Source organism: Nelumbo lutea, chromosome 5 (genome assembly GCF_056320005.1).
Source record: "Nelumbo lutea isolate HS-2025 chromosome 5, American lotus-T2T, whole genome shotgun sequence".
Taxonomy (NCBI): domain Eukaryota; kingdom Viridiplantae; phylum Streptophyta; class Magnoliopsida; order Proteales; family Nelumbonaceae; genus Nelumbo; species Nelumbo lutea.
In genome coordinates, this window is record NC_142688.1 from 77,355,061 (window position 1) to 77,377,996 (window position 22,936).

The 22,936-nt window shown below is 38.0% G+C and overlaps 1 protein-coding gene across 8 annotated transcripts; it reads right to left on the reverse strand.

The window, feature by feature from the left end:
- Positions 1 to 1,864: 1,864 nt before the first annotated feature.
- On the reverse strand, positions 1,865 to 21,986 carry LOC148852990 (uncharacterized). Of its 8 annotated transcripts, none has more exons than XM_088944806.1 (5): positions 21,742 to 21,986; positions 21,400 to 21,589; positions 20,868 to 20,947; positions 4,017 to 4,102; positions 1,865 to 2,997 (listed from the first exon to the last, which is right to left on the reverse strand). In XM_088944806.1, the coding sequence occupies exon 5, from the start codon at positions 2,952 to 2,954 to the stop codon at positions 2,133 to 2,135; it is 822 nt and encodes a 273-aa protein (XP_088800932.1). In that variant the 5' UTR covers positions 2,955 to 2,997; positions 4,017 to 4,102; positions 20,868 to 20,947; positions 21,400 to 21,589; positions 21,742 to 21,986; the 3' UTR covers positions 1,865 to 2,132. The 8 variants fall into 8 exon arrangements, with proteins under 8 accessions (XP_088800932.1, XP_088800931.1, XP_088800934.1 ...); XM_088944805.1 differs by having other exon boundaries at positions 1,865 to 2,979; positions 21,742 to 21,898; XM_088944808.1 differs by lacking the exon at positions 21,400 to 21,589 and having other exon boundaries at positions 21,742 to 21,898.
- Positions 21,987 to 22,936: the final 950 nt, after the last annotated feature.

The following is a 22,936-nucleotide window of genomic DNA, read 5'->3' on the forward strand; positions in this document are numbered from 1 at the left end:
TGACTCTCAAAGGGCATTTGTCTTTTTCAAATGCCACTTAACGGCTGACTAACAGTTAGTTAATGGTAGGTACTGGATTGTCACGTTTTAAAAGTTCAGGTATTGCATTGTCGCATTTTAAAGTTTAGGGAACAAAGTGGCAATACGCCCAAAGTACAGGGTACTAATTGGGGATTTTCCCTTTTAAAATGTCACTACAGTACCTGAATTTCCAAAAACTGCTAGTTTAGTCCAAAATCATTAACATGTGGCATGTGAAAGAACAAACTGCAGTACTTGTCGTTAACTAGCTGTTAATCAACCATTAAGTGACATTTTAAAAGACACAAATGCCTTTGAGTGTCATCTATTTTTATTTATCAACAATCCAAACATTGAAAAAAATTTAATAGTCTTAAATCCTTGCATCTTCTATTCAAAAAGGTTGAAGTCACCAGAATGCCCACTCAAACGTAAACCCAATTTTCTTGAATGGAAGAAGCAAGGATTTGGGACTGTTAATTTTTTGTCAATGTTTAGATAGTTGATAAAGAAAATTAAATGACACTCGAATGACATTTGTGTGTTTTTCAAATGTCACTTGACGGCATATTAACTGTTGATTAATGGCAGGTATTGGATTGTCACATTTTGAAATTTAGAGTACTGAATTATCGCATTTTAAAATTCAGGAACCAAAGTAATACTAGGCACAATGTACAAAATACTAATCGGGAATTTTCCCTTACAATATTTTGAACCTTATCTTATGTCTCAACTTACAAGAAATTGAAAGAGATTGAAGGGCACAACCATAGGTAACCCTCGATCGGATCGTATGCTGTAATATGGTGCCTCGATGCAGAACATATATAATAGATGCAGACATAATGAGGATAATAGTAAGTTAATTCTGATAATCTAGCCATTCTCCTGGCTTGAAATCTCATGTTTAAACCACGAACTTTTGAGCTTTTGAGTAAGTTGATTAAGCATGCAGCTTAAAATTCAAATTTAGAGTGGCAGATGGTCCAAACATTCCTCCTAATCCTAAATTAAAATTCCAAGTTACCCTGATAATGCATCCCTTCTCAGGGATTTTTAAATATAATAATAGAATATAAAAAAAAAAAAAAACAATTGCTTTTGGTTAGATAAAGTCAAAAGCCCTTTTGGTTCACAGTAAATAAGGGTCTGGAATGAGAATTGGAATGTTATCAATTGTGTGGTTGGGCGGAATCGGAATCCTATTTCCATTCCTAGAGGATTAACATTTTTCCATTTGACAAAACGGTCATTCCCGACCAGTGTTTTCAAACTGCTGTTAACCCGAACGATCAGGCTGTTCAGCCCAAGAATCATCCAAGCAATCATTTCATTTCACTCTCAACCTGGTCCTTGGCCAAAAGCCGTTGATTTGGTCAATGACCTGCTGACCCATTCTGTTTTTTTGTTTTTTTTTTTTTCAATTGGAGTGGGTCATCCATCAGCCCAAAAACTGATGGCCAAAATGGTTTCATCTCTGAGTCAATTTTTAAAACCTTGTTCCCAACCCTCTCCCTCCCTTGAGAATGAAATCCCATTCCAACTTAGATTTCAATTCCCATACCAATTCATGTCTAAACCAAACAAAATTATAGGAATAAACCATTCGGATTCGGATAGATTTTGATTCGAATTCCGACTCCAACTGTAAACCAAGCGGACCCTTATTTACAAGAGAAATTATGCTAACAAGGATATTGGGTACCCAATGCAATGTCAGGTCCCAACCATGGCCAAGGTAGGGTCTTGGGAGGGGTAGACTGGAGAAGAATATGAGGTTCTTTGACAACATAGATGGACTGAAAATTTTGAAAGATGGGCCATTCAGTTGGATACATGGTGACGGGAAAAAATACAATTCATAGCTACACTTGGTAAATCAACTTCACAAATCAGATGTTAACTACAACCTCTCGGTATCCATTACACAAATCATTTCAGTTTAACAAAACGACAAGTCTGTTATCTTGGGGGAATTCTGTCTTAAAAGTCTGATATCCAGAGCATCAATTGGTCTCTAGTGTTTGTAATCCTCTTAGTAGAGGGCCAACCCAACTTCCACCTGATTGGATTCAATAGATGCTCCACCCTCCCTCTAAAAAAGCAATCTACCGATTACGCTCTGGTGGCAGTGGCCGATTGAAACCTCCTCTCCTATTCATATATTGTCTTGGCTGCCGTTTTGTCACAGCCCTGACTCCACTTACATCAGCACCAGGGACTGGCTTTCCTTTCGTAGAATCAAACCCTACTGGAATCCCTAATTTCATCATCAGCTCTATCTCATCAGAATCAATTTCTGCATCACCGGCAGTAGCTAGAGGAGAATCTGATGGATCATGCTGCTTAAGTTGCTGCTCCCTTGCGATGCCATCAACGAACTCAGATACTGCAGCAGCTCGTTGCTGGTCCTTGTCATCTTCATCTCTACGGCGTTGGTGTTTGCGACGTGAGTCTGGCGATGGGGAGTGTTGGTGGCGACGAGATCGTCCAACAGAGCGAGAGCGAGAACGAGAGGGAGAACGAGATCTGGACTTCAATCGATGAACAGGAGATCGAGTCCGAGAACGGGTATGTCGTGATCGCTCACGATCCTTGGCACGGTCATGGTCATGGTCACGGTCACGGTCACGATCTTCTCTGTCTCTTCTTTTGTCTTTCTCTCGGTCTCTATCCCGTTCCCGGTCCTTGGTACGGTCATGATCACGTTCTTCTCTGTCTCTTCTTTTGTCTTTGTCTCTGTCTCTATCCCGGTCCCGATCATCTTTGTCTCTTCTTTTGTCTTTGTCTCTATCCCGTTCCCGGTCCCAGTCAGAGTCCTTGGAACGGTCATGGTCACGGTCACGGTCTTCTCTATCTCTTCTTCTGTCTTTGTCTCTGTCTTTGTCTCTGTCTTTATCCCGGTTCCGTTCTCGCTCTCTCTTCACCATTTTGTTATATTCACCTGTCCAAGTTCTTACACGGGAGAGATAACTAAGTTCAGTTAACATAATGAGGATTTTATTAGCATAATGGATTATTTTGTTTTTCAGAACAAAAGCAATTGCCGCATTAGCAAAATCATACATACTGACAAAAATCCCCCTTCATACATTATGGGGGTGTTTCTAATAAACATAATTGGCGACATATGTTTATTTTATAATGATTATTACCTTTTATACTTTTGGAAAAGAAAGTAAACTTACAGTTTATAACTAATCATGGATTTTTCAATACCATTTAAACTAATCATAAACTCAACATTCGCTGACATCTGACTGGACCAGAAGTGAATCTTAAACAAGGAGTTTCAGATTTCTCTATTCATTCTGGGATATAAACAAATTAAAACTAGCAACCATGTTTTATAGGAACCTCTCAAGCAAAAGGATCAATTTATATGAATTAAAAAGAAAAATACAGATGGAAACAATATAAACAGAAGAAACATAAATTTTCTGTTCAGAACCAAATACATGGATTTAATAAGGGCGAATTGAAAGCCCACTGACAATCAAGGAGATAAAAATGAGAACAAACCCAAGAAAAAGCCAAAATCAAGGTTTTTAAAAGACTAAGGCTGCATTTGGCATTCCTTATTTTAAGGCCTAATCTCCTTTTTGCAGTTAAAATGCTCTTATGAACAGTGAATTTTTAACAGCAAAAAGGAGATGAGTCCTTAAAATAAGGAATGCCGAATGCAGACTAAAGGTGGAGGCACGTCAGTTGGGACTTGGAGAGGCGAGCCTAGGCCTCAAGGTGTTTTGAAGTAAGCCTCAAAAAATAAAAATTAATATGGTATTTCCACAAATAATGAAGACATGGGGAGAATAGGAAGCATAAACAAATATCTATTAGAACAAAAAATAAAAAATCATAACCCACAAACCAAAGGCCCAAAATCTTTGGCAATATATATTCCTGAAGATTATGTTAACAATCCAAAATAACCTCTCTTATTCAAGCAAAGACCAAAGAAATTCACACATTCAAGTTTGATAATAACTTACTATTCTTGGGGATAAGCTTGGATGTTTCAACTTTGGAAATCCCAGAGCTTTTAGCACTTTCGATAACAGAAAATCAAAATTCCAACCTGTAGAGATCACACACGAAAATTTTATAATACAAATGAATAGGGCATATTCTGTTGACATTTATTTTTATACTAAAATGGAGGCTTTTTTTGGCTTAACAATTAGAACAGTAAAAACAAACAGTTAAGGGCATAGAGTTCCAACTATTTCCATTCCTTTCAATAGGAAGAATAAAATTATAAAGAACTCCATGCATCAAAATAATAGATTCCATCATATATAATTCATTCTTTGTTTGCTTGATTTTTTAGATGGGCCACACCACTGGTTGAAGTACCCAAACCCAATCTCAAAATACCCCAAATAATATTGCTTTACTAGAGATGACATTTATCCATTCTAATTTTGCTTCCCAAAAGCTTTGAAAGAAATTTCTCTCACTGCAATTTATATGAAATCTCTCCATTTAGAAGGAATTGAGTTGGGATTCTTCTTCATACTTGCTCCTGTGATGCAGATTGCAAGGGGAGTCACCTATATTCACCAAGATGCTCTTCTGCTCAACTTGTGGGTTTAAAAAAAAGGTGTTTTTTATCAATAACAGAAGAATTTCATTAATTATGGAAACAAGTACAAAGAAGCACCATGGAGAGAGATAAGCTCTCTTAACTCACTCCGACATGATGCAGATTTTACAAGTTACAACACAACCCAAAAAATGTTGATCCCTTCCCACCCCTTAGCCAAAACATCAGAAAAAGCATTTAAACTTCTTTTTACCCACTGCAGCTTAAATTCCATATTTTGTGTAATACACTTTAACTTTCATTTTTTCATTAGCAAAATTCCACAACCAATCTCCTCGTTTTGTAGACAGCTTACTACTAACTTTGAGTCCCCTTCAATGATCAACCTACTGATGTTCAGTTCCATGCTTTTAATAAGGGTGTTCACAGAGATATTTAATGCACCATGTAGGCCAAAGGTTCAGTTGTATGGAAAAAGTAAAAATTTCATGTTGTTCCACTCGGGTCATTGGATGGGAAGCCTTTGGTTTGAGTTCTGTTTTGCTTCTGTCTGGGTGGCTGGTTTTTCTGTGAGTTTTTTTATTTTTTGGGGGGGTGGGGGGTGGGGGGGTGTTTTGGTTCTCCCTTGGTGTGTCGACTTAAAAAAATCCTTGTATGATCTTAAACAAGCCCCCAGGGCATGGTTTGAGAAATTTCATTTAGTGATCACAGATGCAAGATTCACTCAGAGTTTCTCAGATTATTCACTGTTCATATCGAGAAGCCCCTCAGGAATTACACTATTACTTCTATATGTGGAATTGTGGATGACATTCTCATTACCAGTGATGACAGTCGAGGCATTTCTTCTTTGAAGCAGCTTCTCAGTCAGTCCTTACTTTTTTCTTGAGAAGTCACTCTTTCTTCCCATGGGTATTTTGTTAATTAACACAAGTATGCAGTGGATTTTGTGAAATCTACAAACCTGAGTGATGACAAACAGGTTGACACACCTCTTGGATGAATCTGAAACTTTCGAAGGATGGTGGGGACCCCCTAGCAGACGCTACTCTTTATCAACAGCTTGTTGGTAGCCTTATCTACCTTACCATGACACATCCAGATATTTCTTATGTTGTCCAAGTGGTCAATCAATTTCTCTTCTCCTTGACAACCGCACATGACTGCAATTCTTCGTATTATCCGATACATTTGTGGAACACTTTCACATGGCATCTTCTATATAGGGCTATGTCCTCTATCTGTAGTGAGATTATATGGCTAAGAACACTCCTTGCTGACCTTGGTATCTCCTTGGCATCTCCAATTCCGATTTATGCTAACAATGTAAGTGCAATCAAGATTGCATCCAACCCAGTCTTCCATGAGCAGGCCAAACATAAAAAGGTTGACTGCCACTTCATCAGAGATCAATTTTCTGTTGGACACATCTTTGTCGCACATGTCTTTTTCCTTGCAGCTCGCTGACCTATTTACAAAGGCTATGGCCTGTGCTTGTCACCAATTTCTAGTTAACAAACTGATGCTCGTTTGCAAGCACAGCACCCTTTTATGTTGTATCTTATGTACATTATTCTTTCTTTGTTTTATTCTTTCTTATAAAGTCACAGCTGTCCTTTCCATAATTGTGTTATTTTATTCTTTATTGTAAGAGGACACAGCTGTCCTTAAATATGTGTACACTACTCTTCTATACAAGAAAATCCTTCTGGACGTGTGGATCATCAAAACACACCCTTTGATTTTCTAGCTCACCTTCTCTGGTTTGAACTGAGTTGACACCTGTCACCTTCATCCAAAGTACTAGACACTTCCTTTCCATCTAGCTCCTCAATTTTAGTAATCAGAGTTTACATTTGATCCCCAATCCTTCCAAATTTATTGTATATCTCATTCCTTGATCTTGCCTTTAAGCTATTTTAACTTCCAATGGAACCTCATTCCTTCCCAGTTTGTTGTTGGATTGCTCTCCTTCCACCAACCTCTATCACCCAAGTTTTCCTCAAAAATAGAAATTGACCAATGATCTGAAGCCACACTTGGCAAGGCTCTAGAGACTAGACCCCTCTAATGATCCTCCCAGTCATCTATGAATAAAAATTTGTCTAAGTTGGAGCAAATTAGGTTGACCTATAAATTGGACCAAGTAAAATTGTTACAAGAGAAAGGTTGTTCCTTCAGCCCAAAACCATCAGTGACTTGATTAAAACTCCTCGTACTCATTCTCCTTCTTGGATTGTTAGTTTCTTCCAAGAATCTTATAACATTAAAATCCCCTCCTATACACCATGGTCTATCCCACAATCCTCTAATGTCTTCCAATTCTTCCCAATGTCAACAAGACCCCCCCCCCGCATCTTTATTCTTCTTAATATAAAAGATTTTTATTGAAAATAAAGAAAAAATGAGATCCCCCCTCCTCTTAAGGAGGCATATGCCTCCTCGTGTTCGGGAGGCTTACGCTTCTTGCGTTCTGAACTACGCCTCACACCTCTAGATAGTGGAACGCCTCGCGTCATGCCTCCGAGTTTTAAAACATTGGTGAAGATACTGTAATTTAGAGACATAAGGCAAGCAGACTTCTCTGGTTGTCATCCTTTCTCTTATGAAGTGTCTATCAACCTAAATGTGCTTTGTCCTATCCTGTTGAACTGGATTGTGGGCAATATTGATTATAGTTTGGTTGTTACAATATAATACCATGGGCTCCTCCGCATCTGTCCCAATATCTCAATCAACAAGGATCTAACACAAAGTGATTCTGAAACACCATGGGCTATAGATCTATATTCAGCCTTCGCACATGACCTAGCCACCACTAACTGCTTTTTACTCTTCCATGAAACCAAATTTCCTCCTATCATGCATAGCCTTAATGTGGATCTCCTATCATCTAGATAACCTGCCCAATCCGCATATGTATAGGACTCCAGTTTCAAATTCCCATGATCTAAGAATAGATTTTTTTTATAAATATCTGAGAACAGAATTCCTCTATCAAGATGCTTCTTTAGGTATGCAAGTATGCTACCCATGGCTTCCCAGTGCTGGACTTGAGGAGCACGCATATACTGACTCACAACATTAACAGCATAGGAAATGTCTGGGCATGTCATACATAAATATAGTAGCTGGCCTACCATCCTCTAATTTCTCCAAGCATTCATAACCAATTTACCATCCAAAGCATTAATCTTGAGGTTCGAGTCAATAGGAGTATTAGCCGGTTTAACTCTTAGCTTCCTAGTTTCCTGCAATAGGTCTAGCACATACTTCCTCTCATAGATGAATATCCCATGCTTGGATCTTGCAACCTCAATCCCAAAAAAATATTTTAGTCCATCAATCTCCTTGAGATCATTCCTTGCAACAACTATATAAGCCACATACAAAATCAGTAGTGAAGCAAGTGCTTCTCTCCTCTTCACAAAATGTGTGTTCTAACTGGGTTTGTGTGTATCCAAAATACACACTGATAGAAACTAAACTGTCCCCTATAAAAAACCTAAAGAAGTCTAGAAAAGTCTAAGCACCCAACACCAAGGAAAAAATGAAGAGTCCAACTTAACTAGGACTCTTCCTCGCACTCTAGTTCTTCCTGATTTTGATGTCGAAACACAGATAACCCTCTTGATGACTGATACCCACCAAAAAATCTAAGAACTGGGCAGTCTAAAGTAGATCGATCAGCCCTTTATCTCCTCATGTAATCGGCTGATCTAGGACTGTATGGACGAAGTCCAATAAAACCCTAGTCTTGCTCTAGTACCAAGTAGAAAACTATTGAATCAAAAATCTGCACAAAAAAGAAGAGTTTCTTGTGGAAGAAGAGAAAGAGGAGAAGTTGAGAAAGAAATAGAGAACAAATTGAATCTGGCCACCCTCTCCATTAGTATTTATACTTTAATTAAAAAGAGAGTACAATGACTAATATGCCCTTATAGGGCAGCTGACACATAAAACCACATAAAGGAGTGGAATAGGGACCATTTTGGTAAAATTGAAGAATAGAAATTGAGTCTAATATCTCGGGTTGGGGAATTGGATGAGAATGAAGTTCAAAGGATAATGAATGCACATGATAGGGAGATAAGAAGTCAATTGAAAAAGGACTTAAAGGTTGTCTTACTTAGAGAGGAAATTTGTTGGAGACAAAAATCAAAACACCAGTGGATTAAGGAAGATGATGGAAACACTAGATTCTCCCATGATCTAGCAAGTGGAAGAATGCGGAAAAACTTTGTGGCCAAATTAAAGGTAGAAGGGGAAGTGATTACAAATCAGGACGAAATAGCCAAAACCTTCATGACCCACTTTAAGTCCATTTATAAAAGGCCTTTGAATGAAAGATTGTCTATGGAAGGGTTGGATTGGCCATGTTTGGGAGAAGAGAAAGTGAGGTGGTTGGAAAGAAGTTTTGAAGAAAATGAAATCAAGAAGGCAGTGTTCTTAATGGATAGATCTAAAGCACCTAGACCAGATGGATTTACTATGGCATTTTACCAAGACTGTTGGGAAGTACTAAAGGATGATTTGGTTGAGGTTTTTAAGGAATTTGCAGATAATCACACAATGAGCAGGGGTGTCAATGCCACGTTTCTGGCCCTAGTCCCTAAGAAACCTGATGCTATTCATCCGAAGGATTTCAGACCAATTAACTTGGTGACAAGCATTTACAAAATCCTAGCTAAGGTTCTATCTCTGAGGCTTAAAGAAGTTACCCCCTCCTTAGTCAGCCAAACCCAAGGGGCCTTTGTACAAGAAAGACAAATAATTGACCAAATATTGATTGCCAATGAAAGTGTGGAGGATTTGTGGAAATCTGATAGGAAAGATGTAGAGAACACTGATGTGGGCCCCACGGCTGTGGTCCCCATTGTGTTCATATGACAGCACATGTAACCTTTGATTAGTTTGTCAGTGTTAGTTGGTAGTTATCTTAGACAGCTTGTTATCTCAGTTATTTATTTGTTTTATTTGCCATGTAAGAATTAAGGGCAATTCTGCCCTTTCCTACATTTAGTGAACATAAACTATAAATATTGAGAGTGTGGCGGCGGCAGATTCATTCGACCTGTCCCTCCTTTCAAAACCCTTGTGTACTTCTGCTTTTTCTCCTTTTTTCTACTTTTCTCAATCCAAAATCTGTTGGAATTCAAGACTGATTGTAGTCTTGATCGACTACTTGGTATCAGAGCCTATCTAGGGTTTCTCATGTGAGTCTAGTCCAGCCGACCACATGAGAACTGTCTAAGGTTGGAAGCTTACAAAGGACTGTTCGTTGGCTGATTCTTGGAGGTTACCAGAAAAGTTTAGCAGTTGTTCGAAGACTTGTCGAGGCTTGCAGAGTGTTTTGGTAATAGGAAGAATCAGAGAAGGTTAGGGTTCAGGCCACGATTGAAGGTAGCGACCAGAGTTCTCTGGGTAAGTTTTTCTTTCTCCCTTGAGATTGTTGTCAGTCAAGATAGGTTGGACCTATCTAGGAGGAGCGGCCGAACTCTCCTATTTTCTCTCAGAGGTGATCAGTTTTTTTTAGGGTTTGTCATTAACCCTACGGCTAGACTTGACTGTGAATTCTTTGGAAAGTGCGTCTGAGCACTGTTTATGTTCTCACAAAGGTCTTCCTAACCCTACGATTAAAACCCTAATTCTGCTTCAGCATTACAGATTGCTTTCTAAGTGGGTTTCATACCTGTTTTTGGCTTTCGAGCCTGTTTTGGGGGTGAGAACTGTTATCGGACTGCATATATTCTAATTGTTGATTGGTTTCAGATCAGATCTGAACTGATTTCATACAGATTTTTTATTGTGATCGATTGTTTAAGTGTTGTTTTCTATTGTAGTAACCCTAATAGTTCTTAACTACTGATTCTTGATCAAGAATGGAGTTCAAAAATCAGGAAGGTGTTTTTGGGAACAGTAGTTCTGGGAGTATGTCTGAGACTATGTTTCAGATTACAACTGTGAGATTTGATGGATCCAATTACTTGGAATGGGCCCAATCAGCCATGATGGCTATTGGGGGAAGGGGAAAACTTAGCTACCTATTGGGAGATGTGAAAGAACCTTCAAAGGAGGACCCAATGTATACCAAGTGGGTTCAGGAGAACTACTTGGTTATGACATGGCTGTGCAACTCTATGCAGCCACATATCAGCCGAAATTACTTGTGGGCAAAGACAGATATGGGATGTCATGAAAGAGACCTACTCCCAACCCCTTAATGTTGCTAGAGCCTATGAACTGAAGTGTGAGGTGAATAATCTTAAACAAGGAGAGAAACCAGTCTCTGTTTATTTCTCTACCTTGAAATCCCTATGGCATGAAATTGACCATCTGGAGACTCTTGAGTGGGAAAGTCCAAAGGATGCACAGACCCATAGAAAGCAAGTCGAGACCAATAGGGTGTTTGAATTTCTGGCTGGCCTGAATTCAGATTATGACATTGTGAGACAGCAAATACTGACAAGAGACAATGTGGCCCTCTCTCAAGCATACTCCCTGGTGCATAGTGAAGAGACCAGGAGGAAGGTTACGGATGCAACATCAGCCCTTTCCCCCAGCCCTGGCAGCAGTTAAACCTAAGTCTAGGGTTTCTCCTCAAGGGGAGAGTAGTGAAAATTTGGGTCTTTTTCCTCAGGGGGAGCGCAGTGAGAGTGGGGTTAACTCATCTGAGGTTGTTCCTTTACCCATTCCATTGAGTGATGAAGGCTGTAATCGTGAGGGTTGTCAGAGGGATCAGGAGTTGAAAATCTATCACAAGTGATGCAGGTAGGTTGATCTCGGTTATCGGCAGTCCAGGCCAACTCCAGTTCCTTCTACGGATCCAGATCCAGGGAGTACATTCCCAGGGCCCACTGAGATACCTTCCACTATTGCTACTTCCCCTCCTTCAAATGGCCTTGACCTCCCTATTGCGGCCCGTAAAGGGAAACGGCGTTGCACCACATCCACAACTCACTGCATTTCCCAGTTTCTATCCTATGATCGCCTGTCTCCCTCTTACAGATCTTATCTCACTTCCATTGCCGATATCCCTATCCCCAGAACAGTGCAAGAAGCCTTATCAGTTCCAGAGTGGAAAGATGCAATGAAAGTTGAGATAGATACCCTTTTGAAAAATAATACTTGGGAGCTAGTTGACCTACCCAGAGGAAAGAAACCGGTTGGATGTAGATGGGTATTTACTATGAAACATAATGCTGATGGCTCCATTGAAAGGTACAAAGCCCGGTTGGTTGCAAAAGGGTTTACTCAGACTTATGGTATAGACTACTTGGAGACTTTTGCTACAGTAGCAAAGATGACCACTATTCGAGTTCTATTAGCCCTTGCAGCAAGTTACTCTTGGCCCTTGTTCCAGATGGACGTTAAAAATGCCTTTCTGAATGGAGACTTACAGGAAGAGGTCTACATGCAGTTGCCCCCTGGATTCTATGATACAAAGACAGGTAAGAAGGTTTGCCGACTGAATAAGGCATTGAATGGATTAAAGCAATCCCCTAGAGCTTGGTTTGATAGATTCAGACCAGCCCTTAGAAAATTCGGCTATGTACAGGCCCAGTCAGATCATACATTGTTCGTTAAAAGAATGAACTCTTCTTTGACCTTGCTTGTTGTATATGTGGATGATATTGTAGTGACAGGGAATAATAATAGTGAGATTGAGTCCCTCAAACAACTCCTTCATCAAGAGTTTGAGGTGAAAGATCTTGGTGCACTGCGATATTTTTTGGGTATTGAGATTGCTAGATCTAAACAATGGATATTTATTTCTCAAAGGAAGTATGTTCTAGATCTATTGGAGGAAACTGGAAAGTTAGGTGTCAAGCCTGCCGATACACCCATTTAACTGAATCACAAGATCAGTGCAGAGGGTGGAGAGCCTCTCGAAGACAGAGTTGTGTTCCAACGGTTGGTTGGAAAGCTCCTATATCTCTGCCTCACATGACCAGACATCAGTTATGCAGTCAGTGTTGTTAGCCAGTACATGCATTCCCCTAAAACTACACATCTTCTTGCAGCTGAGAGAATATTAGCATACTTGAAGAGATGCCCAGGTAGAGGTATACTGTTCAAGAACAATAATCACATGAAGGTGGAGGTCTATACAGATGCTGATTGGGTTGGGAGTGCTGATGACAGGAGGTCTACCTCTGGATATTGTGCCCTTGTAAGAGGTAACCTTGTCTCTTGGAGGACTAAGAAACAAAGTGTTGTTTCCCGCTCTAGTGCCAAAGCTGAATACAAGTCAATGGCTAACGGAGTGGCTGAAATCCTATGGCTGAAGTCACTACTTGAAGAGTTGGGTATTGATTATGAGAAGCCCTTGATGTTGTATTGTGATAATCAGGTGGCTATTAATATAGCTCACAATCCGGTGCAGCATGACAGAACTAAAGATATCGAAGTTGATCGACACTTTGTCAGAGAAAGGGTTTCATCACAAGAAGTGTGTCTCCCGTATATTACCTCCAACATGCAGCTCGCAGATCTTCTCACCAAGGCCGTTCCAAGGAAGAAGTTAGAGGCAAACCTATTCAAGTTGGGAATGACAAATATCTATTCCCAACTTAAGGGGGAGTGTAGAGAACACTGATGTGGGCCCCACGGTTGTGGTCCCCATTGTGTTTGTATGACAGCACATGTAACCTTTGATTAGTTTGTTAGTGTTAGTTGGTAGTTATCTTAGACAGCTTGTTATCTCAGTTATTTATTTGTTTTATTTGCCATGTAAGCATTAAGGGCAATTTTGTCATTTCCTACATTTAGTGAACATAAACTATAAATATTGAGAGAGTGGTGGGGGCAGATTCATTCGATTTGTCCCTCCTTTCAAAACCCTTGTGTACTTTTGCTTCTTCTACTTTTCTCAATCCGAAATCTATTGGAATTCAAGACTGACTGTAGTCTTGATCGACTACTAAGGATTTCAGACCAATTAACTTGATGAGCATTTACAAAATCCTAGCTAAGGTTCTATCTCTGAGGCTTAAAGAAGTTACCCCCTCCTTAGTCAGCTAAACCCAATGAGCCTTTGTACAAGAAAGACAAATAATTGACCAAATATTGATTGCCAATGAAAGTGTGGAGGATTTGTGGAAATCTGATAGGAAAGACTTTGTGTGCAAGTTGGATGTTGAAAAGGATTACGACATGGTGGACTGGAAGTTCCTTAGTGAAGCCTTAAAAAACTATGGTTTTGGTGAAAAGTGGTGTAATTGGACACTAGGTTGTGTTAGTTCCTGTTAGTATTCGATCCTAATGAATGGAGTGGTGAAGGATTTCTTCTCAGGTAGCAGGGGTATCAAGTAGGGGGACCCTCTCTCACCTTTTCTTTCACCTTAGTTGTTGATATGCTTAATCGTTTAATCTCTAAGGCTGATAGAGAAAGTGTAGTTAGAGGATGGAGAGTTGGTAGAAATGAGACCCCAGTTACCCATCTCCAGTTCGCGGATGACATATTAATCTTTTGTGAGGGGGCTAAGATTGAGAGGGTGAGAAGTTTAAAGGTGTTGATTAGAAACTTTGAAAGTATTTCCAACTTGAAAATCAATTTTGAAAAGGGTTGCATTGCAGGGGTTAATTTGGAGTCAAGAGAAGTGGAGGCTATTGTTGAGCGCTTAGAGTGTTCTATCTCTACTTGGCCTTTGACCTATTTGGGGCTTCCTTTAGAAGCAAACCCTTAGGAGAGTAGGTTCTAGTGCCCAATTGTAGAGAAGTTTGATAAGAGATTGGCTTCATGGAAAAAGAACAACATCTCTCTTAGAGGAGGGGGGGAAGAATCACCTTAATAAGAGCTACACTTGCAAACCTTCCAACTTACCATCTCTTTGTCTTTAGGATCCCAACTAAGAAGTTGGAAAAATTAATGAGAGACTTTCTTTTGGGAACCAGGGGAAAATAGGAAAGACCATTTAATTAAGTGGGAGGTGGTGTGTAGGAGTAAAGAGGAAGGGGGCTTGGGACTAGGAAACTTAATTCAGAAAAATACAACCTTACTAGGGAAGTGGTGAAGGGATGAGATATCCATCGTATGGACGTCCGAATCTTGCGGAATAGAATAGGCAAATTTCAAAAATTTCTCTCCATCCTAATGGGAATCGTATTCCCTATTTTAAAAAAATCATATTTTTCAATGATCAATCTTGAACCATAAACCAAACCAGATCTGAACAAAAGCAGTAGAAGAGGGATATACCTGATACGGAGAAATAATATCTCCCAGCGAAGGTGTTCACGCCCAATGAAGGATCCAAATACTACTCCCACTGAAAATGGCACAGTGCAGGATGGAGCAGAATCAACAATGTTCTTCCAAAGAACCTAATCCTTCACAAGAATTAGCAAGATAGCACGTGAGCACAGCTTCCTATCAATCCCTTCACAAGGAACTGATGTCAAGATCCAATCTTGACTTCTCCCACTGAACTGGAGATCGAACTAACAGGTGAGGTGGCGGCAGGAAGGAGGTGGCAAGAGAATTTTCGTAAATGTGCTGAATTCTCTCTTCTGTGATTTCAGCTCTGAAGACAGGTGATGAACTTGCGTTGTAAAGGTTGTCGCCCCCTCCTCCTTTTATAACCTTAAAGGGATCAGCTCCTAATCCCATTAAGAGTTACTGATCCAAATCATATTTGGATTAGAATTCTCTTTAAGTGATAAGGGTAAACCCTTATCTTATATGCAAATTAGATAGGCCTTCTCCTAATCTCATTAGGAGGTTTCCAGATCTGAATCATATTTAGATCTGGACTCTCTGAGTGGATAGGGTCAAAACCCAATCCTATCTGCTAATCCAATCCCAAAATTCGCCCCTTATTTAACTGATCAAATCAGCCCAGTTCAAAATGGGCTTTAGGCCCATTAAGGTTATGTGCTCATTTAGCCTTCCAAACTGCTGCCTAATTAGACTTCATTGTATGGACTCTATGGGCCCAACACATACACTAAGTGGTCCCTGGGCCAAGCCACCTTATAACACCTAGGGACTGTGGGCAGATGCAAGATTAGCCCATCAGGTATTACCCTCAATGGTCTTACACTTAACCTCTTAGCCCATAATGATCAAACACTGCCCGACAAAAGAGGACATCTCCCCCGATTGCAATGAACAGTGTTGCACTCTCTACTCACATGGATCCCGGGAATTAAAACATTTTGCAAACGTTTGAAAACCATAATATATATACTTTTATATCTCATATAAAATATATTTTGCAAAACAAATCTCAACGATTGAAATCGGCTACCGACAATCTTGGTTTCCATTAGAGAGAATGCATCCCCGATCAATACCTTTGTCCGACAAAGGGGCTGATTCTGCCACTATGATCACCCACTCAGATGAATTCTCAGATTGTCCTAACATACCTAGGTTTTGACCCCCGCTAAGGATCTTACTGATTAGCATATCAAAGACAATCCAATCCGACACCTAGTGCAGTATCATAATCGAGTCTATGGGTCAGGTGTAACTTTCTAGTTTTTCCCATCAATCTCCAAGGTCTAGGGCAATACTAGAAATCTGATCCGGTTCAAAGATTCAATTAATCCCACACTGCATGTTCCTTGGGTCTCACCCTGGCAGCTGAGACAGGCCACCCCAACATTTGGCAGCACACCAGTGTCAGCCTTGGCAGGATAAATCTCCCCAGACTTATCCAATGGTTATGAACACTATAAATTAACAAGAGTCTCATAAGTGTCCAGTTTAAGGGTATTACACAGAAACACACCACAGGAACATGAATCAAATATGTACTTTATTCATTTACAATAAATTCATAATGTACATCATTCTGATTGAAGCTAAGGGCATACAACTGTCTAACAATGCACGATATTCTTCCTCAATTCCTCAGTCATATCAGAAATGATGTGTGTGATGGCAACTCCATCCTCTTTTGGGAGGACATTTGGGTTGGAGATGTTCCCTTGAAAACCTTCTTCCCCTCCTCGTTCTCGGTTTCTCGATACAAAAAAGAGGTTGTTTCCAAATTTTGCTCCTCATTGGAAATCCCTTGGGATTTTGGGTTCCATAAAGGCTTAAGGGATGAGGAGATTGAGTGCTTAGTCAATTTACCCTACCGTTTTGAATCAAGGTTTAAAATGTCGATGTCAATGGAAATGTCTCTTACCAAAATATAGGACATCTGTCGGAAATTTCAGAAATGTCGAGGGGAAATATTGTAAAAATTAGAGACATTGTGGAAATATTATGAAATATGTGGAAATATGCAATGATATTTTGTAAAATGATAAAAGAAGCATTAACACATATTTCTAGACTATTATCTTATTCCCAACCATTATATAAATCTAAGAAACTAAGATCAATAACAAATTAGTAAACGACGATTTACTGATTTATTATGCATTTTGATGTTTTTGCAAGGTTATCTGATATTTTCTTTTCTTAATTTTAATATTGATTTACTATAAATTCTAATATATTTATTTCACGCTAGTAAATAGAAATGCATTTATTCTGATTTTTTAAATGTTAAAGTTATAATACATTATGTTGTATTATAAATTTAATAAACTGATTCTCCTTTTTGTAGTATTAAGATTATGATAAATTCAGATTTCTTATAAAACTTAATGAATTTATTATGATTTTTAATACTAAACTTATAATAAATTATGATTTAGTATAAAATTTAATAAATTTATTCTGATTTTTATATTAAATGTAGAATATGATTTATTATAAAATTTAATAAACATTTTCTGATTTTAATGAATATTTGAAAGAATACTAACTAGTTAATATTTTATTACTTGAAAATTATTGCATGTTTTATATTATAAAGTAATTAATTTATTCTTTTGTTTTTATATTTTGTTAATTCTTTTTTATAAATATTTTATTTGAAATATTAAATAGAAATTATTGATGGAATAATTTATATTAATATGTTGTATTATAATAATATAATATACTAATATATTATATTATTAATGTACATTAGTCAACATCTTGTCGACAGACATTATCGACATCCTGTCGACATAATAGGAAAAACCGTCTTTTTTTTTGTTATTTAGACCGATTTGGTCGATATTTCCAAAATATAGGAAATGTCAACCGAAATAATGTAATTTTTATATTACCATCCATTTTCATGTCGACATCAACATATGTCGGGCGACATTAGCAACATTTTGCGACATTTGAAACCATGTTTTGAAAAAAGTTTGTTTGAACCCCTTTGCTATTCAAACAAAAGAATTTGGATACCTCGATCGGAAGGATCTTTCTCTTATGCTTCTTTTTTCAAACCCTTTGCTGTTCTAACCCTCAACAGGCCTTCCCTGTTAAGGAAGTTTGGTGTATCCGTTCCCCCTAAGATTTTGGCATTCTGTTGGGAAGTGTACTATGGGAAAGTAAATACCTTGATAATTTACAAAAGAGAAGACCTTTTCTCTGTATTTCCCCCAACTGGTGCATTCTGTGCAGATCTCAGAGTGAGGACTGTTATAATTTGTTAATTTCTTGTTCCTTTACTGCAGGGTTATGGAATTGGCTTCTCTTTTTGTTTGGGAGCAGTTGGAACTTGCAGCAGATTTAAGACTGCTTTTTGATCCCTCTACTTTTGTTTGGCAACAGAAAAGGAGTAATATCGTGTGGAGGCGTGCAAGAGCTGCATTAATATGGACAATCTGGGAAGAAAGGAATTTTAGAACTTTTTTGGAGAAGGAAAGGAACCTTCGAGAGATAAAGGACTGTGTCTTGGTTAGGGTGATTCATTGGCTGAAATCTTTGGACTTGTTTCACCAATTCTCCTTTAATGACATTTGGAGGAATTGGGAAGCAGTGGCAAGTTGTTCCTCTTCCAAGACTAAAGTGAAAACAAGCTGGTCATCACCTCCTGCAAGCTTCTTGAAGTAGAATTTTGATGGAAGCAATCTAGGAAACCCAGGTCCTTCTGGGTTAGGTGGGGTATTGAGGAATGAAGTCGGGAATGTTATACTTATCTTTTCAGTTCCTTTAGGAGTGGGAGACTCTACTAGAGCAGAAATGTTTGCTGCCCGGCAAGGTGTACAGTTTGCAGCTCAATTAGGGGTGAACCAGCTAATAGTTGAAGGTGACTCAAAGGTTGTAATACGCAGGTTGCAGGACCCAAAGTCAGTAGTTTGGTGCTTCAAGAATGAAATTAAAAAGTTTAAGGTGCTGACAAGAAACATGGACCTAAGAATACAATGGGTGGGGAGATCAGCAAATGCCATGGCGGACTGTCTAGCCAAGCAAGGGGCAGCTGCTTGTATGTGCTAATATTTCCAAATTAATAAAAAGTTCATTTATTTATCAAAAAAAATAGAAAGGAAAATCGAAGAATGGGTATAGTCAACATATTTTTAGGGGTGAAAAATGGACGATGGGTTAGGCTGGGTTATAGGTAGGTTGAATACCAACTCATCCATTGACAACCCATTCCATGTACAAATTAATGGGTTGCAATTCAACCAAACACACCCACTTTGACCTGCTTGCTCAAACTCAACATTTTTTCTTTTTCTCTATTTCGAATGGGACAATTGAGTTATGTCAACCCATATACTTAAAAATTCCAATTAAAGAGAGAAAAATTCTTCTGGCTACCATGTGGCAGAACTGGGTTGTTCCTACATATTCCAAAGATCCAATTTAAGAGAAAACAGAACTCTGTCCCTTCTTGCTGCCACATGACAGAACCAAGTACGGTCAACCCATGTAACTGAAATTGACAATTTAAGAGAAATTTTCAAAAATTGCAGAAATTGCAGGAAAACAAATAAATTCATAGATTTTTATCAGTATATAAACTTATAGAAAATTTAAATATATATATATATATATATATATATATTTTAATCAAATAAAATCAGAAATTGCACAAAAATATAAATTGATAGAAAATTAAAAATATATATTTCAGATAAATTAAAGCAGAATTTACAGAAAAAAAAAACACAGAAATTGTGATAGAAAATTAAAAAATTATATCATCCAAATAAAAGCAGAAAAATTCAGACAATAGATTCTCATTCTATGAAACCCAGGTCCAAATATCAATTTGCAGCAGATCACTTCTTCTTACAGGTTCTGCTGATGGTCTTCTATGCACATGACCAAACTTAGTCAACTTTCTTTCATTGTATCATCTATTGGAGCTACACCTTGCATTCCTTCAAATGACTTCATCTCTCATACAGATACAGTCATACTATCCTTTAAAGTTTTTCCACTCAAATCAATTCTTACTACTTCAACCCATATACCCCTAGCCCTTCTAGCCGTATCAATTTGCAGCAGATCACTTCTTCTAAAAGGTTCTGCTGATGGTCTTCTATGCACATGACCAAACTTAGTCTACTTTCTTTCATTGTATCATCTATTGGAGCTACTCCTTGCATTCCTTTGAATGACTACATCTCTGATACAGTGATACCATTCTTTAAAGTTTTACCACTCAAACCAATGTGCCATGCAAACTGAGATTTTTTACAATTTAACATATAATTCCATTCAACAGAAGATTAAGCAGGAAAAGTATCTAAATCCACTACTGTCAAGCAGAGTATTAGTAAAAAAAGCACCAAACACAAATGTTGGAGATAAGAACAACTAAAACAATATCAGTTAAAAGAAGCATCTAAAACAATATCATTTCACTGGAGCCTATCCCATCTAAACACTCATAGTAGGAACTCAACAACCTCTCAACCCTGTCCAGAAACACCCAAGTATTTCAAAACATTCACAGGGCCGCATGATCAACAACAACACCTTTAACTGACCCACAAACAAGTAGGACTGTAGAGATACTTGTAGTAGAGTACCACCATCAGTTGCACAATACCACTCAAAATACTTTAAATCAGCCTTTACTTCTTAAGAGATTTATACCTAAATCCAGTGTTCCAAAGTCACAAAAGAAATGGCAAAAAACTTAAATTAGAATAATTCCAAAGCATGTGTTTAGCTAGTTCAGTGACAAACTCTATGAAACAGAGGCCTTTATGAGGAAAGAGCTTGGGGGTTCCAATAGTTTCTATCCCTCTGGTTTGGAGGCGTTTTGTCCTCTACTCCTCTTCTTGTTTATCCTACCTTTTCTCTTACAAAATTCATTGTTTGTATATTTAAGAGTGGAAATGATAGAGATCTTAAACAAAGAGTTGCACTGTCTGGCCTATGCTCAACAATAAACATTTTTCCTTTGTATACCAAGATCTCCAAAAGGATCTGACAAGCTAAAGAATAAACATTCCTCATCACACTAACTGAACTTTAGAGACATCAAAGATGTACCTGAATGTCTCCTTGCTTGAAGACAGGATTAAATGGTTCTGCTGGCAAAAAGCCCTTTCCATTGATTAATCGAGGTCATCCTTGAAAAACATAGGCAAAGGAATGCATTTAATTTTTATATCATGGTCAAGAAAATAAAATGTAGGGATAACTACTGTTAGATGATCTACCAATGCTTTAGCAGATTCACAAGCAAGGGTAGGGACAAATCAATGATTTTCTGCTGATAATTCGAAACCATCGTTGGTTCACTTGTCTTTACTTATTTCAGATTTATTTCCCCCCCTTACGTCTAGCAAAAGAAAAGGAAAGCAGTTGTAATAATAAAGGAAAATTCTTCTTTTAGCGAAAAGAAAAACATTAAAATAAAAAAAAAATCCCCAAACAAAACACGATAAACAAAACTAGAAATTCGAGGTGAAATGACTGCTCTGTTTGCAGAGAACAGAGGCAGTAGTAGCCATCGAGTCTCGCTCTGGGCATGGAAAACAAAGACAACATTAAGAAGAAGAAAAAGAGAGTAGAGAGAAACCTGAATCTACGATGCACGACGGAGAAAATATCCCACAATGCTCGAAGCTTCCCTGTATTCGGAGCAAACAGCGAAGAGGCGGAGGTGGAGAAAGTTCCAGACTTGCGGACTTGCAAACTTGCAGAATGAAAGCCAAGACAACAACACTCGAGCCTTAAACCATGACCCTATGGATTGGATAACCTCAACCCTAGCCCAAATTCGACCCACATGTGAAATGAAGCACAGAGGAGAAGAAGAAGAAGAAAATGAAGATGAAGAAGAAACCGCCAAATTTTCTACATAGAATTAAAACAGAAGGAAGAAACTGAAAGTACGTGTCTAGAGAGCTGCGGAACGAACCTCAAAGTACAATCTCTTCTACAAAGGCTGCTGTGAACTTCATCTCCTCTCTCAGAGAAGAGAGAAGAACCCTATAACTGGGTTTTTCTTGTGTGGCAATAGACGAGGGCAGTGTCAAGTTAGGGATGGGAATTTTTTTGGAAAATTTCACTTTATTACCGTGAAGTTGGGGGGTGGTGTCAAGTTAGCAATGAACTTTCAAACGTGTCAGTGTGGCACCTATACTTTCAAAAAAGAGTCAAGTTGGTCACTACGCTTAACTAACCGTTAGTTATATATTGAAAATGTCAAAATTACCCTTCACAGTAAAATACTGTTCATTCTCTTCTATTTGAGAGTAAACCGGTTTAAAGTGTCTGAGATTCTCGAATAATGAATAGTGTCTTCTTGTGAAGGGTAGTTTTGACATTTTTAATAAATAATTGAAATTAGTTAATGATAGGGACCAACTTGACACTTTTTAAAAGTTTAGGTAATGCAATGACACATTTAAAAGTTCGAGTACTAACTTGGCACTACCTCCAAAGTTCAAGGTGCTAAAGTGGAATTTTCCCTTTTTTAGCATGCTATCTCACATAGTCATGTCACAATTAAGGTTTAAAATTTCGATGATATAGGGCATATCATATCATATCTTTGAAAAATAAATACATGATACACAAAGAAATCAGACATCTCGTCCTTTTTTCATGCATATCGAACCCATATCAGGGCATATCGGGGGTGTAACGGTAGCATATCAACAAAAAAGATACGGTAAAAAACTGGAAAAAAAATAAAGGGGAAAAGCGAGTTTCTTTTCCCTAAAATAAGCCTCCTTTCAACCCCCACTCTAAAACTCTAAACTTCATTCCTAGAGTGTTAGATTTGCAAAAATTTGCAAAAAACAAATGTGAATCGTTAATTTTTTTGACAATTTTTCAAATTTTGAAAAAACATGGCAAAAATAGGTTAAGTTTTTCAATTTTTTATAATATCTTGTGATTTCTTTTCTTCTTGAATGATTAAATTTATATTAATCTACATTTCTTACATTCAAAATCATATTTTTTTTGTGTTATTAATAAATTTATGGAAATTTCATTAAGATATTTGGGGAAATATATATTAATAAAAATTTTGAAAATATAATTTTTCTCTACCTATAAAGACTAAATATGTTTTAAATCTATGGATTTATCTAACATATTCATAG

What these genes read in the sequence shown, in the direction of transcription:
- LOC148852990 (XM_088944806.1), bottom strand. Translation starts at nt 2,954, where the DNA reads ATGGTGAAGAGAGAGCGAGAACGGAACCGGGATAAAGACAGAGACAAA.